Here is an 18,863-nt window from a genome sequence, read left to right as displayed (position 1 = left end):
ATCCTGGCTTTGCCAATGTATGACTTAAAACAAATAACTTAATCACTCTGAGTCTCATTTATCTGTAACAAATTCAGGAGTTGTAGAAATGTAGAACCTCATAGCTTTCACACAATATGTTTCTATAATAATTCTCTAGACTGACATTCACTTTAACTTGCTCTTACATCAAAAGGTGTAGATCTTTTCCAATATCCTTTTAGAGATGACTATAAGTTTAACGAGCTTGCAAATGTCATGCCAGTTTGAGAAGAAAGAAAAAAGAGAATTTTCCCAACTAAAGAGCAGTGAGGAGCAACAGTCAAGCAGTTAGCAGAGAAGTAGCTTCTTAAAGGGCAGATATTCCTGAATGGACCAATTACATCAAAGCCTATAATCAGAATTGTGAGTTACTTTAAATATACATAGATTTTTTTCAAAAGGTTTCTGTATGTGATCACTTTTGCCCATAGATAAGATTATATTAATGGGAAAATCTGATCCAGATTTATGTATTCTATTATTCCTGTAAATGATTTAATATGTGAGTACCTGTGATGTTCTTATTTCCTTTTCTTTATTGCTAAGGGAATGGTTATATTTAAGGTCTAAAAGTATCATTACTGTGAGTTGCTGATTTCTGTTTATATAAGTATATTGATGGGGACTCAAGAGTTAAAGTCAGAAGTAGTGGGAATTTTTTCTCTCTAAACAGGGTAAACTCTAACATCCTGAGAGACTGTGAAGTATAAGCCCTTCCCTGAGAAACTAAACCTTTCAGTGTAAGAGCAAATTAAAATGAATCAGTCAGCCTAATCAGTAACTGTCCAAACACACTGTGTGAGGACTTTTAACTATGGAAGCCTCAAGGGATCTATCCTGAACTCTTTTGGTCTGATTTTTCTTGTACAACATGACAAATCTGGAAATATGTTTAAATCATGTACAACATGTTCAAACTATATTGGCTTACTTGGTGTCTTGGGGAGGCAGGAAAGAGAAAAAATATGGGATAAAATGTTTTGCAAAGGTGAATTTTGAAAACTATCTTTGAATGTATTTGGAAAAATAAAATGCTATAAAAAAAGGATTCCATATATTTAACTACTTTCAGATTGTTTGCTATCTTGGGGAAGGGGGAGGTAAGGGAGGAGGAGAGAAAAATTTGGAACATAAAGGCTTCCAAAAAATGAATGTTGAAAACTATCTTTTACATGTATTTGGAAAAACAAAATGATATTAAGGGAAAAAAAGAAAGAAATTAAAAAAAGATAGTAGAAGACTTTCAATATGATGGTCATTCCCAAATGATAACCATTCTTCTTAACTCTCTCCTACTGGAACGTGGACACTTTCCTGTAACTGTAGCTTTGATAAAAGAACATGATATTTATCTTGCCTAGACCAGCCCTATCTCTACCTCCCAGGTGACAAATTCTCCTTTATGGTTATGTTCTCTCCTTTAGAATATAAACTTCTAGAGGACAGGCATCATCTCCTTTGCTTATATTTATATCCTCGGTAGTTAGCATGATGTCTGGCATACAATAAGCACTTCATATATTCATTCCTATATTTATTAGCTGTGTGATCATGGGCCAATCCTCTAATTTTTGAAAGTCTTCATTTTCCCTTCTGCATTTGACTGGGGTAATTACAGTGCTCACCTCATAGAGCTGCCATGAAGAAAGTTCTTTGCATTGTTATTATCTGTAAACTCCTACTCCCAAGGTCTACTGTCTAGTGGTGGGAGGGGATTGTTGTTTTTCAATCATTTCTGACTCCTTGTGACCCCATTTGGTAGTTTTGTTGGCAAAGGTACTGGAGTGGTTTGCCATTTTCTTCTTCAGCTTATTTTATAGATGAGAAAACTGAGGCAATTGAGTTAAGTGACTTGCCCAGCTAGTAAATATCTGAAGCTGGATTTGAACTCATGAAGATGAGACTTCCTTATTCTAATCCCAGCACTCAATCCTCTGCACCAGCTATCTGTTCCATATTACTTTGTATTTATCTTTTATAGATTTTTGTATTTACTTCTCAGTCTAAATTATTTCTCTTCATTAGAAGAGAATCTTTTGGATGACAGATACTGTTTCATTCAGCACCTCGCATAGTATCAGATATTTGAGATTATTTGTTTAATAAATGATGACCGAACTGAATGAAAACAATTGTGTTCCAGGCATTCCGCACTGAGTAGGCAGAGCTGACTGTACCATGTCTGAGAGCAGCCTCTCTGAAGTACCTGCACTGACCCCCTTCCTTCAGTTATCTGACCTGACAGCCATCAAGTCCGTGACTCTGGTGATTGACCCCTCTCTTGACTGCACCGGGGTTGTATTTATTCTCTCTAGTGAGAGAGACCCAGCTACATACTTTGCCCTAAATCTCTTTTACTTTGTCACTGTTCCCCTCTAAATGTTTTGTTTTGGTTCTGAGTCTTCCCTTGTGTGAGTTAAAACACACTATAATAAAAAGGTTTTGCTTTATGTACTCCTGGTCTGTCTGATTATTTTGTGAAACCCTGAATAAGTCTTATGATTGCTGGGAAGGACTGTGAGACTAGAGAAAAACAACCAGTTATCTTCCAATTTAATCTACTCTTTCTCAGGATGGATGATACATGATTACCCAAGAGAGACATGTTCACCGATAGGAGTGCTTGAATAACACTATTTATTTGCCTGGGCTCAGGTCCATTTTGAGCAGTTTCTTTATATTGGGTGGAATAATTCAGATTGCAGGTCAGGGGGATTAGGGAGTAGTCACATCCTGGTTCTTGTTCCCAGTTCTTTCTTTGCTTAGGATTCCCCAGAAGTATCTCCATTACTCTTCTCTAGCCAATGTCAACTCTTCTAAACTGTGGCTTGCGCCCTTCTGCCTTCCCTAAGCCCATGTATCTTCCTCTGACCTTTCTGTTTGTTGCAGGCTAGAATTGGGAAGAAATGAGACACTTACTGTCCCAAAAAGGGATTTACTCAACCACAGAAGAGGAAAGATATTCAACAAGGATATGCATCAAGGACACTGCATTGATTCAACAGATTCAGTTCAGTCCCGAATCCTTTGCCCTTCCCCGTCTCCATGTTGTCAGTGAAAGTCCACTAGTCAAAGCATCTGGGAGTAGTTTAATGGCTTTTTGTACTCAAAGAAATGATGTCAATGACTGGAGCCTTTAGTCTCCTAAATTTTAAGTATAATTTTATGCTTTTAAAAGGAAAAGAACTAGCACAGTCCATATGACAGGGAATTCTGATGGATATTTCTCTCCAAGCATATTATATCTCCCGTTGGGTTGAATCTTGGACTGTGATCAGTAGTTCCTTCAGGAAGACAATTTTTCTGTCCTCCTCCACAGGTAAACTCCAGCTTGCTAACTGGCTTCCAAGCCAGGGCTGTTATTTCATAAAATGTAACAGCCTCCTAGGCAAGGTGAGCATGTTTTCTCTAGTTCTCTCTAAAGTCTGGCACAACACAGTTCTTGGATGAGTGTTGATCATTAGCACAATCATGCTGCTAATTAAAATAATAAATTAGTAAGCCAACATTTGGGGTTGATTGGAGCTGTATGAAAATAAGGAGGGGAAGAAAAGGAGTATTTTTGTAGGGAGCTGCAAGAGAAAGTACAGAGAAAGTTCAATCTTGCTAATTTTGAAGAGATACTGAGCATGAACTCATCAATCAATCAACTAACAAATATATGTGTCAGCTATTGTGTTAGGTGCTAGGGATGCAAAGACAAAAGTATAACAGTTTTTGCCATTAAAGAGATTACACTCTCCTGAGGAAGAAGACATAATACACACACATATATACACACACATAAGATGCATAAAATAAATACAAGTTAATTTGGGGGAAGCACACTAGCAGTTGGTGACAGTATGAAAAGACTTCATGTAGTAGATGGCAGTTGAGCTAAGTTTTGAAGGAAATAAAGAATTCTTAGAGGAAAATTTTGGTTATAGGAAAATTATACTGTGCTAGGTGGAGCAGTAAGTAAAGTATCACGCTTGGAGTCTAGAATACCTAAGTTCAAATTTAGCCTCAGACACTTAACTAGCTGTGTGATGCTAGGCAAGTCACTTAACCCTTCAGATTATCTCCTTTTTTTGCAAAATGAGTTGTAGAAGGAAAAGTCAAAGTGCTCCAGTATCTTTACCAAGATACTAGCAAAGTATGGGGTCAAAGGAGTTGAACATGACTGATACGACAAACAATATTAAGTGAAAAAGTTAAGAAGAGGCATTTTTGGAATAGGGGATATTCAGTGTGAAAGTTTGGAGTCAGGGGATTGAAAGTTATACAAAAGAAACTTCAAGAAAGTCAGTATTTATTACGGGCTATGGAATTGAGAAAAGGAAGTAAATAAAACAGAATTGAAAGACAGATTGAGGTCAAATTTTTAAAGGCTTTAAAAGCAAAACAGGTATATATTTGATATAGGAATCACTAAAGTTTAATGACCAGGGGAGTGACATGTTTTAGGAAAGCCACTTTAGTGTCTGTGTGGATGGGATTGTGGAATGAGGAGAAACAGAAGTTGGAAGTGTTTAGGAGGATAATCCTGAGAAAAAGATGATGGAGACCTGAGACCTTAACCAGTTAATCTCATGCCCTCTGAGGCTTAATACATAACTGACATGGATAACACAGAGGTGACTCCTTCACTAAGTAAAAAGATGTATCAAATGTCCATCAAAGTGCCTTCTAACATGAAGATTCTACAATTTTCTAAATTGAGTGAAGATTTGGTAATATGTTGTGGTGGAAAATATTTGAAACTAAAACATCTGAGCATATTTCTGTTTTTTCACATTTTCACTCCTGAGTACTCTGATCTGCCACTTACTATTTGTACAATCTTGGGTGACCTCTAACTTTCTGGGGTTCAATTTTCTCATTAATAAAATTATCAGGTAGACTATATTATCCCCAAGGTCCCTTCTAGATCCAAATCCTATTATTCTTTGGTAGACCCCATTTTATACATCAGTAGATTTCTTTTTCCTTTTCCCTTTCAGAGATCATCCTTGGAGTTTTCCCAATATATCATAGAGTTAGAGCTGGGAAGAACATCTGAGATCATTTATACTAGAGGTGTCAAGGTCAAAGAAACAGGACATCCTGTGGGCTACATAGTTACTTTTAAAATACAATACTATCTATATCTTATACTTTTATTTATTTTGCTACATATTAATTTCCCAGTTCCATTTTAATCTGGTTGGGCTACAGCCTGCATGTGATGTGGTAGGATTCACATTTTTTATTTAAATCAATGGATTCTTTTTATAGATTCTGAGAAGTGAAGTAATTGCTTGAGGGTCAAATAGAGGGTCAGTGATCCAGTCAGGATTCCAAATCTAAGCCCTGTGCATCCATCACACTTACCTACTGTTTTCCAAACAATAAGAATGGTTCTTTTTTATTTTTTTTTTCTTTTCTTTTTTCTTTTTTTTCCTTTTTTTTTTTTTTAGCCAGGAAGACATCCTGGCTAGGCCTTGAAAATCCTGTATTTTCTCTCTTCTTTTTGTCAATGTTTTGATGAGGAAGGTGGAAGTTGGAGGAAGTAGGAAGAAGAAAAAGGATGGCTGATATTCATTGACATATTTTCTGGAGGATGATGGGCTGGACTGAAGATATGTGTTTGTATACAGGGAGTGAAATAAAACAACAGGATTTCTCCTCCAAGTTCCTGACAAGCTACCCCAGAATCTTTGGGAATTACCATGCCAATAAAGAGATGGGAAGAAGGCAAGAAGAGAAATGATTAATGGGATTGCTAAGTATCACCCATTTATCTTAAATCTTTTGTTCATGTTGTTTACATGCAAAAATGGCTTACAACTAAGCAACCAAGCTTTGAGTTACCCTACAATAATATGGAGCTCCAGACTAAGCTGCTCTTAAGTTATTCTGAAGCCAAACGTAGTCTCAGGGCTTGTGTATTTTTAACTTGAAAGTGCAGAGAGAGATCTGTATCAAAAAAATCCACTCTTCCTCTGGAACAGTTCCTTTGTTAAGAGTCTGCTGGCTGTCCAGCTGAGTTCCCATGTATAATTGCAGTCTGGGATAGCCTCCATTTCTTTTTGCAGAAACCTACCACCATATCCTTTTCTAGCTCTTCCCTCTTGGTAATCACACACACACACACACATGCATGCACACAAGCATGTGTGCATACACACAGAGTATTTTATAAAGTGCTTTCCTTATAATAAGTCTGTAAGGTAGGTCAGAGATAAGGAAAAAATTCAGTGACTTTTTTGGGGGACTGCATAGCTATTTAGTGTCAGGGCCAAGAATTGAACTCATCTTCTGATTCAAAGATCATATGCCCAGCTAAATTACCTGCCCACTTTCCAGTGATCTTTCCTTTCTAGAATCTCACATCACTCAGGCAGAACCAAATAATGTTTGAATCTAAAGGAAATTTTGGAATTAGCTCCCTACAAATCTCACTGAATAAACCCCAGCTCATGACATCTATTTCCTTAGTGAATAATATTTTATTTTTCCCAATTACATGCAAAAATAATTTTTAACATTCCTTTAAAAAATTCTGAGTCCCTATGGGGCAGCTAGGTGGTACAGTGGATAGAGCACCAACCCTGAAGCCAGGAAGACCTGAGTTCAAATATGATTTCAGACACTTAACACTTCCTAGCTATGTGACCTTGAGCAACTCACATAATCCCAATTGCCTCAGCCAAAAAAAAAAAAAAAATCTGAGTCCCAAATTTCTCCTTCCTTTTTTTTCTTATATCCTCCCTGAGATAGTAACAATTTGATATAAGTTATAGAGGTGTAGTCATGTAAAATATATTTCCATATGCAAACTATATTGTAAAAGATCTTGTAAAAGAAAACACAGACCAAAATAAAAAAAAACATTAAAAATGAAGAAAGTGAAAAATAATATGGTTCTTCTATCTGTACTCAGACTCCATCATTTTTTTCTCTGGAGGTGGACAGTATTTTTTTTTTTTTTTTTTTTTTTATCATGAGTCCTTTGGAATTGTCTGACAATATTTGAAAAGTTCCAGAGGATAGTGCTGGATCGCAGTGACCCACTTTGCTGTGTTGAGGCTCACAGTGAGCATGGGATGTTGCTAATCAGTGCTCCATGCCCACATTTATTTGGATTTCCTCACCATTCCTGCAACCTTTGGCTGATCCCAGTATTTTCTTCTCAGTTCAACTTTTGCTTCTGACTACCAATTTCAATGTAATAAAGACAATTGGTAATTGTCAACTTCTGCTCCTTTGATTTCTATTGGTGTAGCAAATATCCCCCACTCAGCAATCAGATATTTGGTTTCTTTTGTTGATCAACTCCCTCTCCTGTTCAACAAAACATTGGCCATTAATAGCCCCTTAAAAGCTTGCCTACCAAGCCATGATGTAATAGGTGTAATGGTTGGTATCAACTCACCCAAGAGAGAATATGTTAAGAAATTTAAGTGCCCATCTGTCCTTGGCTTCTTATTATTTAGGATCTAGAATGGAGAGAAGGGCACAATATTCTGCCTTCGGTCAGAACAAGTGGTCTCCAACATTTCATAGAACCTTAGGATCTTAATTTTTAAAAAATTATCCACTTTTTTGTTAAAACTTTTTATTTTCAAAATATATACATGGATAATTTTCAACATTCACTCTTACAAAACCTTGTGTTCTAATTTTTTCCCCTAATGAATGGATGTCCATCAATTGGAGAATGGTTGGGTAAATTGTGGTATGTGAATGTTATGGAATATAATTGTTCTGTAAGAAATGACCAACAGGAGGAATACAGAGAGGCTTGGAGAGACTTAAATCAACTGTTGCTGAGTGAAACGAGCAGAACCAGAAGATCACTATACACTTCAACAATGATACTGTACGAGGATGTATGCTGATGGAAGTGGATATCTTCAACATAGAGAAGAGCTAATCCAGTTCCAATTGATCAATGATGGACAGAATCAGCTACACCCAGAGAAGGAACACTGGGAAATGAGTGTAAACTGTGAGCATTGGTTTTTTTTTGTTTTTGTTTTTTTTCTCTTCCTAGATTATTTTTACCTTCCGAATACAATCCTTCCTTTGCAACAACAACAAAATTCGGTTCTGCACATATATATTGTACCTAGGATATACTATAAGATATTTAATATGTATGGGAATGCCTGCCATCTAGGGGAGGGGGTGGAGGGAAGGAAGGGAAAAACTCGGAACAGAAGAGAGTACAAGGGATAATGTTGTTTAAAAAAAAAATTACCAATGCATATGTACTGTCAAAAAATGTTATAATTATAAAAATTAATTTAAAAAATTTTTTTTCCTTCCATTCCCCTCACCCCCTTCCCTAGGTAGCAAGTGAGGATCTTAAATTTAGAGATAGAAGGGACTTTGAATGATTTCTGGCCCAATTCTTTTATTTTACATTTGAGGAAACTGAGGTCCAGAGAAGGTTGTGAATTGCTCATTCAGGTAGCTAGCTGAAATGTTGAGATTTGACTTTAAGGAGAGAGAAGCTAAGGAGTAGGCAAAGGAAATTAGGAACAAATGACCAGATGACTACATATACATCCTTTCCAGGTTTTGGTTACAATAAATCATGCTGCTATGAATAGAGTTATTTTCAATACAGTTGAATGTTTTTACTAAACTAGGAATTTCCCCAGACACTGTATATTTTTGTAGTTACCTCTCTTTATTGAGAAAAATTGTGCATTTATTTAGTACTAAATAAATTAGGCCTGCTTACGAGGCAGTCTATTGGTTAGTGACTGGGAAGATCCCAAGAGTATTCATCCTGAACAGAATAGGGGTGATGCAGGCTCAGGAATAGCTTAGTTGCTAATCCTTGTTCAGCCAAAGCCAACTGTTCTAAGTTATGCCTACTGGTATTTAGTGTTTAAAAGAGATGAGATAGGAAATCACCAATGGTTCAGCTGTTTCTATGCTCTGTGAAAATGTAGCATTGAGTAGATTCTTTTCCACTCTTCTCTGCTGAATCCAAGGTCAATCCATCAACTCCTTACTGACTATTACTCTACTTCTGAGAGAGAGAAGGAAGATAATAGCAGGCATCCCATGTCCCTTAAAGCACAGGTTCTTAACTTAAGTTTCATATCCTTATTATTATTATTTATTAATTTTAGGAATTTTATTTGCTGTATTTTTATTAATAGTATTTTATTTTGCCAAATACATGCAAAGATAGTTTTCAACATTTACCTCTGTCACATCCTTATTAAAAAAAAAAAAAGAATTTGATGAATGTATTTTGATGTAATTGCTTTCAATTGTAATCCTAACTATTTTATTTTATGTAATTACAAACTAGATTCAGAGTAGGAGTTCATAGTCTTGACCTGATTGCCAAAGGAGTCAAGACACAAAAAAGATTGAGAACCTCTGCCTTAAGGCTCTTACCTTGGATGCTATGACTACTTTGTTGTTGTCCAGTCTGATTCTTCATGACTTCATTTGGCATTTTATTAGCAAAGACAATGGAATAGACTGCCATTTCCTTCTCCAGTTCACTTTACAAATGAGGAACTGAGGCAGAGTGAAGTGACTTGCCAGGGTCACTCAGCTAGTAAGCATCAGAAGCCTAATCTCATGATGAGGAATCTTCCTGATTCCAAGCCCAGTGCTCAATCCACTGTGCATTTAGCCCCTCCCAGACTCCACTACAATAAGACTAAAGCATAATGTACATACTGAAGTTGATTTCAGGAACTACTTTGTGTCTTCAGGGTTTGGGTCTAATAAATGTAGTTTCTTACTTAGAACCTGTTTTATGGTTATGCTCTAGTGCTAAAAAATCAAAACCCAAACCCAAACTCTTCCTTCCCCCTCAGTTTCTTCCTCCTGTAACCCTTCTATGATTCTTCTGATCATAGAAATCTTTTTCCATATGATTGATACCTTCTCCCTGTTAGCTGGGTGAGCCAAAGCTGACAGTCACTTAATTTCTGTCAGCCTCAGAGTTCCTCAATTCTAAAGGGCAGGTAGGTGATGCAGTGGATAGAACTCGGTTTGGAGTCAAGAATCCAGCCTCAGTCACTCAGTCACTCAATCATTTCTAGTTGTGTGATCCTAGACAAGTTACTTTTAAATCTGTTTACCTCAGTTTCTTCATCTGTAAATTGAGCTGGAGAAGGAAATGGCAAATTCTTCCAGTATCTTAGCCAAGAAAACCCAAATGGGGTCTTAGAATCTAACACGACTGAAAAATGATTGAACAAAAAAGTGGTGATAATAACACCATTTATCTCCCAGGGTTGTTTTGAGGATAAGATGAGATAATACTTGTAATGCATTCTGCAAACCTTAAAGTACTATATAAATATTAGCTGTTATTGTTATCATTGTTATCTCTGATCACAGTCCTCAGAGCTGATAGCTTCTACTCCTAGACCCCAGGACACCTGATCCAGAGAACAGTCCTCCCATTCCTCACTGCTATTTCCAGTGCCTAAAGATATGCTATTAATACTTACTAACTAAGACTCCTTTGGAATTCATTACCTTTTTCTGGATGACCCTGGAGCTAGGAGTTCAAATGCAGCTTTAGACCCTTACTAGGCAACCTCTATCTGCCTCAGTCTCTTCAACTGTAAAATGCAGTTAATAAAAGTATCTACAACCAGGGTTGTTGCAAGATTATAATAATATTTGTAAAGTGCTTAGAATAGTGCCTGATACATAGCAGGTTCTTAACAAATTCCTATTTCCTCCCTTCCCTCCCTCCCTCTCCCCCACTTTTTCTTCCTTCCTCCCTCCCTCCCTCCCTCCCTTCCTTCCTTCCTTCCTTCCTTCCTTCCTTCCTTCCTTCCTTCCTTCCTTCCTTCCTTCCTTCCTTCCTTCCTTCCTTCCTTCCTTCCTTCCTTCCTTCCTTCCTTCCTTCCTTCCTTCCTTCCTTCCTTCCTTCCTTCCTTCTCCTTGTTGCTACCATCTCTACCTTCAACTCAAGATGCTTGGTACTTGTATCCAAGGTTTCCTTTCTGTTCCTATTCACTGTCCTTGCACTTGGGGTCATCTAACTTCTCAGTTCTCATGTCCTACTTTTACTTCAGCCACCCACAGGGATGATTGCACCCTAGACCTCATTATCATGCTTTCTGTTCCTTGATCTTGAATTATGCTTTTTTTGTCATGAACTCCTGTCTCTCTGTCTCCGTCTCTGTCTCTCTCAATCTCTCCTAAATTCTCATCCTGACCTCCATCTCTCATCCTTCCACCTCTTTTTCCTATTTTCCCTGTCCATATCCCTGCTCCAACCTTTTCTTTTTTCATAATTTTGACAGTATAGTTGACTAGTTCACTTCTATATTTGTCTCTGCCATAAAATGCCTTGTTCATTGTCCAACTGTTGTTCTTTGTTATTATTCAGTTATTTTTTTAAAACTGTGTCCAACTATTTAGGACTCTTCTGGGGTTTTCTTGGCAAAGATTCTGGAGCAGTTTGCCATTTCCTTCTCCAGCTCATTTTAGAGACAAGGAAACTGAGGCAAACAGAATTATGACTTTTACAGGGTCATAAACTAGAAAGAATCTGAGGTCAGATTTGAATTTAAATCCTCTTGACTCCAGGGCTGGCATTCTATCTACTGCTCCATCTGTTGCTCATTCTTTTACAGAGAAAGGATCACAAGGTTTAGAACTAGAGAGAACTTTAATGGATCATGTTGTCCAATCATCTCATTTTATTGATAAGAAAAAATAAAGACCAAACAGTTTATGTGATGTTCTCAAGGCCACACAAACAATCAAAGAAAAGATCTTCTAGATCCAAATCCATGGTTTTCTGCATTGTAACATAATTCTCTAGGGAGATACTATCTATGGAACTATTATGTTCAGTATTTCTGGTACTTTCATAAATAGGTAAATGCTTATTCATATGGACAAGAACAAATTGAGAAGAATAGCTAATAATTTGAATAACAATTAGGATCTGGGAACTACATTATAGTTGAATGAAACATTATAGTGGAATCCAAGAAAATGGCATTCTGTAGATAAAAATGTAAAATCCACTAAACAATAGATACGTTTAAAAAACCAACTGCTCAGGTATAAGTGGAAAATCTATGGCTAGACAGCAGGGCTTTTTTTTTTTTTTTTTTTTTTTTTTTGGCTACAAATGCTATAGGTGTCATGTGTCAGTACTGTGGTATGTCTTCACTAAAATCAACAGATCTTAGGTTGGATTATTAATGATAGCTAACATTTATAGATGAGATAGCAAGGTGGCACAATGGGAAAGAAGAGAAATTGTTTGTCCTTTGTTCCTAAAGTGGACCATGACATCAGGGAGGTGATGCCATGACATGCAAATGAATTAGATTTAAGTGAGGGAAGGGCTGTGCAAGGTCACCTGCCTCACTTTCCCCTCCAGAGTCATATCTGATGATCATAGCCAGAGATAGACCATCACAACTGCAGATGGCCATGGATGCAGTGGGAGACCTTGGCTTTTTTAAGCTAAGCTCTTCAACACCAGCCCTGGAGTCAGAAGTATGGGAGTTCAAATCTGGCATCAGACACTTACTAGCTGTGTGACTCTGGGCAAGTCACTTCATCCTGTTTGTTTCAGTGTCCATATCTGCAAAATGAGCTGGAAAAGGAAATGGCAAACCACTGCAGCATTTAAGCCAATAAAACTCCAAATGGGATCATGGAGAGTTAGACATATCTGAAACAACTCAACAACAACATCAACATTTATATAACAGTTACTATGTGCCAAATGTTTTGCAATGATTATCTTATTTGATTCTCACAACAACCCTGGGAAGTGGAAGTTATTATTATCCCCATTTACCAATGGGAAAATTGAGGCAAATAGGATTAAGTGACTTGCCTGGGGTAATAGGTAGTTAGTGTCTGAGGTTGGATTTGAATTCAAGAGTTCCTGCCCCTGCTAAATTAACAGTAATGTTCAAAATAAGGGAATTGATAGTCTTACTATATTGTGAATTCCTTGGAGCATACTAGATTGTTTATCTTGTTATAGTTATTGTTGTTGAATAGTATCCAACTCTGTATAGCCCCTGCACCATACTGTCCATGAGGTTTCCTTTGCAAAGATATGGAACAGTTTGTCATTTCTTTCTCTAGTAGATTTAGGCAAACAGGTTAGGTGATTTGTTTAAGATCACATAGCTAGTAAACCTCTGAGTCTTCCTGACTCTAGAAACAGATTCAGAAGATGGTAAAAGGGGATTAAAAAAAGGGGGGGATTAAAAAATGAATGAATCTGGTCCCTTTCTAGCAATGTAGTCCTGACAGAGAGAATTAGTAACTACTAGGGAAAGGCTCAGTATTGAAATTATACCCTCACTTCCCTCTTTAGAAAGAGGAAAAGGGTAAATAGCAGAAAACTCCAGACAATAGGACTTGATGGATGATACTGAGAGCTACTTAGATCATTTCAGGCTCAAGGTGAGTAGCAGAGGTGTCTAAGTGAGGAAATTAATAGCTATATTCTAAATAACATCTGAAGGTAAGCTGTTAAGAAACTGGGCTCTGAAAGTGGGTACAGAGCCCTAAAACAGAGAAAAGGTAAACAGGAAAAGATTTAGTGCACTTAGAGTTTCTACCAAATAAAATCAGCAAAGAGGTATCTAATTGTCCTTTGTGTTGAAGAAAATGAAAACTACTAACTGGGGTAGCTTTCCACTGGAGAGGAAAACTAAGACTGACTCCATGTTGGAGTAACTTTAACAATTAGAATTGCTATGACAACACATTCATAGGAAATTACAAGGACACTTATGAAGCAAAATGTTTTAGAATATAAAACATAGATATTGCAGTCTGTGAATTTAAACACAGCAACCACAAAATGCTATAACATTCTTCAAGTTTTCCACTATTGCTTAATCCATTTTAAGCCTATAAAAATGTAAAGCTGTGCCATCCAGAATTGGAATAGTGTTAGGAGAAATCTGACTATGCATCCCCTTGTTTTAAATAAGTAACATCTTTTGGGTTTATCTGATTTACTTGGTCTGATTTTTTTTTTTTTTGACACCACAATGTAGAAGTAAGTAATTACTTTGTGTTCCCATCTACAGGAAAAATTGCAGGCAGTCCCTAACTTATGAATGGGTTCAGTTCCAAAAAACATTTTGTAAATTTTTTATTTGGCATTCAGACCACAGTTTCCCATAGAAACAATGTAATAATTGGTAATTAAGTTCCCAGCTGGCTCTCAGAAGCAGGATGTGGTTGTGCTTCATAGCTCTGAATATTAGAAAGGATTCCTTTCCTTTCCCTTTAGCCCTCAATGTTATATATTCCTACCTCCTTCCTCTGCATGCCTCAGTAGATGAGAATAATTCAAAAACATTTGTTAAACATTTAATATTTGCAAAGTGCTTTGGATACAGAGATACATATAACATAGTCCTTGCCCTCAAGGAGCTTTTACTTCAATGCAAGTGGAAATGTATTCAGAAATAAATAGTATACAAAGTAGAGCAAAGGAGAAATCTGTACAAAAACTTGATCAGAGAGATCTTTTTCACCTGGGGAGAGAGTGGAAGAAGGATTCACCAAAACACAGAATTTTTGTTGGAAGAGACCTGAGGACATGTAGTCCATCTTGAAGTTGACCAAGAGTCTCCTCTAAAAAGGACCCATTAGTCAACCAGCTTTTGTTTTAGGATCTCTAGTGGGCAGCAGAGGGATGGTTTTCTTTATGTTGAAGGTTTCCTTTAGTTGTGTTTAAAGGAGTTTCTAAAACTTTTGATCATACATTCTAATTTTAATCCTTTCACATTGCAGTTGTTCAAATACTCAAATATGATATTTTATCTCTTCTCTTATGGCATGACTTCAAGTCCTTTTGCTACCCTCATAGACATCATCTGGATGCCCTGCAGCTTAGTGATATCTTTAAAATGAAGGACCCAGAACTGAATGAATACAAATGTGGGGATTGAAATATTACCTCATTCTAAACATAATCTCTCAATTCAGCCTAAAATTATACTATTGACAATACTGAGTTTATAATACATTAAAGACCAGAAATCTTTTTCAGATGTACCATTATATAATCTGTCCTTTTCTATCTTTTAATAAAAATATACACATATGTATGTATACATTTATACATATTTATAAAACATGTTAGGGTCATTTGAATCTGGTTCTCTCATCTAGTATGTTAGAATATTATTTTCACTTCTGCCTTAATGAGATTCTACTCTCCATTACTGTCTCTTGCTCTGTAGCAGCAACAAGAGATAAAGTCTTCCAGAGGAGTCATTTATAATATATGAGGTGTTTTAACTCAGAGAAATAACTAGACTGGGACTACTGAGGAAATACCCCAAGCCACTGGCATCTGGAGACATACTCCTTCGTTGTGGTGGTCTGGAGACTGCTATTCCTGTGCCCTTGTGGTTTTATGTCCTCTGCCAACTTGTGCTTTACAGAACAAATGTCAAACATGCTGCTGCATCCAATAACATACCCCAGTGCTCCCATATCAGATTGAAATGTAATTGGGAATATTTAACAAAATAAATTTTAAAAATAGAGTTTAGATAATGTTAATATGTGCTTTCTTAAGTCAATATCCAGGATTCCTTATGTATGATTTAGTGGTCTAGTTTTTATTTGACTTTGACATCTTTGCTCTATAGTATGATCTATTTTTTTTAATCCCTTGGGGTTTTATCACTCTGGTACCCCATTCCTTTCCAAATTATTCCAACTCCTACAGGCCAGTGTTTATATATCTATATATCTATATACACATTGACACATAAAGTATTGCTGTTATTACAGGGACCTCTGAGGGCCAAAAAAGCTTGCTCTTTGTGCAGCTGCACCTATGTTTGGATTGTTTTTTGCCTTGTCACTAGCACCTCCTTCCCATCTCCCCTGCCAAAAGCATTGTCTCCCCAGTCCTGTTTCCAAACCAGTTTTGGAAAGAATTCCTAATTAAGGCTTAGAAGCATCAAGCCTTAGTGATGAAGGGGACCTCAGAAGTTATTTATTTCAAACCACATATGAAATAAGAATCCCTACTACAGCATTCACAGCTCATCATTCAACTTCTACTTAAAGACTTCTGGTGACAGAGAAATCATAACCTCTACAGACAGCTCATTTTATTTGGGAATTAATTAAAAATATTTACAAAACTTGTCCTGAAATCTCAATTCCTTTTTAGATAGAAGGATCACAGCACATAATAAACATAAAGTCACTTAGAATACAAAAATTAACTGGAGACTACAGAAGTTTCAATTACATTGAAGAATTCTTCGGTTTTTAAAAAGTTACCAAATTTGGACTGATTTTATGTGCAAATAAAGCTTTCAGAAAAATAAATCATCATGCTGCTTTATTTAACATGATATATTAGAAGAGATATGGGTCTGAGAGTCAGATAACATTAGTTTTAAGCCTCAGTGTCCCTTATAGATTGAACTAGATAGGCCTCTTCCAAATCTAAGATATTATACTTTTTATGTATTCAGCCTAAATTATCATCAATCCAGAATTAGGGTGGGCCAAATGAGTATTGTGAGCAAATTCAGTCAATTTGATCAATTATTATAATAATTAATTGTTTACTGAGATAATCACTTCAGTTACCTATTTGGTACACATGTACATATTCAGGATCTCTGGGTTTTCCTGAAAATAGATATTAAAAATTACTACAGTTCAGATAATTCAAAGCATCAGGTCTCCATTTGATTTCCATTTGATTCTAAATAAGAATATTAGTCAGGAAAAACAAATGGGCCTTCATTAAAAACTGAGCCATGATGTCAATGTGTCACTTCTTCACATAAAACTTGTGAAAAAAGTTTTCCTTTCCTTAGAATGTTAGACTGGAGCATAAATCCACCATTTTGGTAAATCTCCTATCCTGAAGCCATTCTGTAGACAGTCTATGTCAACTTTATAAGTAAGTAAATTATTTTCTGGGACCACTGCAGCAACCATGGATAGTTACCCCAAAGAAGTCAACATTTACTCGTGAGAGGCCTCTGAGAGAAACAATCTGAGTGGTGTTTCAACAACATGATAGTGACTTGGAACATTTGAAGGTCAGAGAAAAGAGAGGCCACAATCGAATTCACTTACCCAGAAGAAGAAGTTAAACACAAAGAGGAGATATTTCAGATAGACTGTTAGCCAGTCATCTTGTTCAGGTTTGCTGAAATGGTTCATGGTGGTTCCTAAAAGAAAACACAGATACAAAGATTGGAGAACTTGTTCACCTGTAGAATGTTTTACCCTGGATCATCAATTTGTCTCTCTCTAATTCCACAAAATAATTCCATAAGGAAACTTTCTTCAAAGAGTTTAAAATGTCAGATCAGCCCCAGTGCTCTTCCCTATTAGGGAGGAAGCAGTTTCAAGGAGCTAACTCTGGCAACTGAGATTCAAGCAATAGAGAGAAGACCCTGGGGAACCCAGATGAGCAACCCACCCAGCAGAGATGCTATACCCCAGGAGAGCTGTATAAAGACTGCGAAGAGAAAAAGCACTTTCAGACTTCGAAGTAGTAGGAGTTCAGTTGCCTTTGCCATGTGTTTGCAACACATAAGTATCTTGCTGGTTTGCTGTAATCTTCCCATGTGGCAGAATGCATCTCAGATTTGTAATAAGTGAGAGATATTCTGAACCTATGATTTCTGCTATGCCAGCTAAGAAAATATTTTTGCTAAGAGCTAGATGTGTTTAATAGTTTAAGTGTGAGAGGGAATCCCATTGGTTGAAGCTTGTTAACTGTAGTAGCAGTGGCTCCCTGAACCTTTGGTGGACCCAACCTGCTAATGTTAATGAAAGTTGAGGGAAATGTTCCTGAGAATTATGACTTCTTTAAAAAGAGGTCATTTGCTGTGAGCTATCTCTTTCCCCTTATTCTGTAACTCAAAAATGGTCCTACATTTCCCCTCTATTTTCTCCTTCCTTGATCTAATGCTAGTCCGTCAAGTTGTGAAGCCTCTCACCTTGGGCCCTTGATTTTATTCTCTTCTGTTTCCTCTAGGACCTTGCCCATCTAATTAATTATTTTTCTTGTCTTCAAGTTTTTCTTAATGACTTAATCTTTCCTCCTTGTCTACACATATTTCTAAGTCTCCATTTTACATAAAGATAAATTGAATTCTTCATTTAACTTTCCAATCCTTTTGATCTACCATTCTACATCTCTTTTCCTGTTCAAAGTCAAAACCTCTACAAGTTTTTTTTTATACTTATTGCTTCCAATTTCTCTTATTTCTTTCACTTTTTAGTCAGTTCCAATATGATTTCCGATTTAATTGTGTGACTGAAAGCATCTTAGTGGTAAGTCCAATGACCTCTTCTCAGTTTATTTCTGCTTGACCTCTCAGTAGCTTTTGATGTTTACTTGACCATTCTTTTCGTCTGGATATTTTTATCCTTCCTTGGCTTCCATGTTGCTGCTCTTTCTTGATTCTTCTACTTTTAATTTGACCCTTCTTTTTCAATATCCTTTGTTGGATAATTATCCATTTTTCTCACACTAAGCACATGTATCTCTCAAGGCTCAATCTGGTTCCTTTTCTCTTCTCTAGAAGTAGTACACTCCCTCCCTTTGGTTAAATGACCAACATTCTATGATATTGACTCCCAAAATTTACCCCTAATTTAGTCCTGTATTGTCATGATGAACACCTGCATGTCGGATTAATGAATTAGATGTGTCCCAATGGAACTCATTTTCTTATTAACCCTCTTCCATTTGCCTTTTCCTTCTAAATTGTCTATTTTTATCTAAAGCCCTGCCATTCATTCACTCATCCAGGTTTTTAATCTCAAAATCATCCATAATAATTTCTTTTGCTTCACATCGATGTCAAAACAATAGCCAAGTTTGG

General features: G+C 36.6%; 1 protein-coding gene across 2 annotated transcripts in view; it reads right to left on the bottom strand.

Moving 5' to 3' along the window:
* TSPAN11 (tetraspanin 11) overlaps positions 1 to 18,863 on the bottom strand; it is a 151,068-nt gene that overhangs the window by 93,691 nt on the left and 38,514 nt on the right. For both annotated transcript variants that reach the window (XM_074269258.1, XM_074269257.1), the window contains exon 2: positions 17,101 to 17,195. In XM_074269258.1, the coding sequence (XP_074125359.1) occupies positions 17,101 to 17,187 (87 nt within the window). In that variant the 5' untranslated portion in view covers positions 17,188 to 17,195. The remainder of the gene's footprint in view (positions 1 to 17,100; positions 17,196 to 18,863) is intronic.

The sequence above is a fragment of the Sminthopsis crassicaudata genome, chromosome 5, assembly GCF_048593235.1.
Source record: "Sminthopsis crassicaudata isolate SCR6 chromosome 5, ASM4859323v1, whole genome shotgun sequence".
Lineage (NCBI taxonomy): Eukaryota > Metazoa > Chordata > Mammalia > Dasyuromorphia > Dasyuridae > Sminthopsis > Sminthopsis crassicaudata.
The sequence above is the reverse complement of the archived record's forward strand: the minus strand, read 5'-3'. Positions and strand labels throughout refer to the sequence as shown.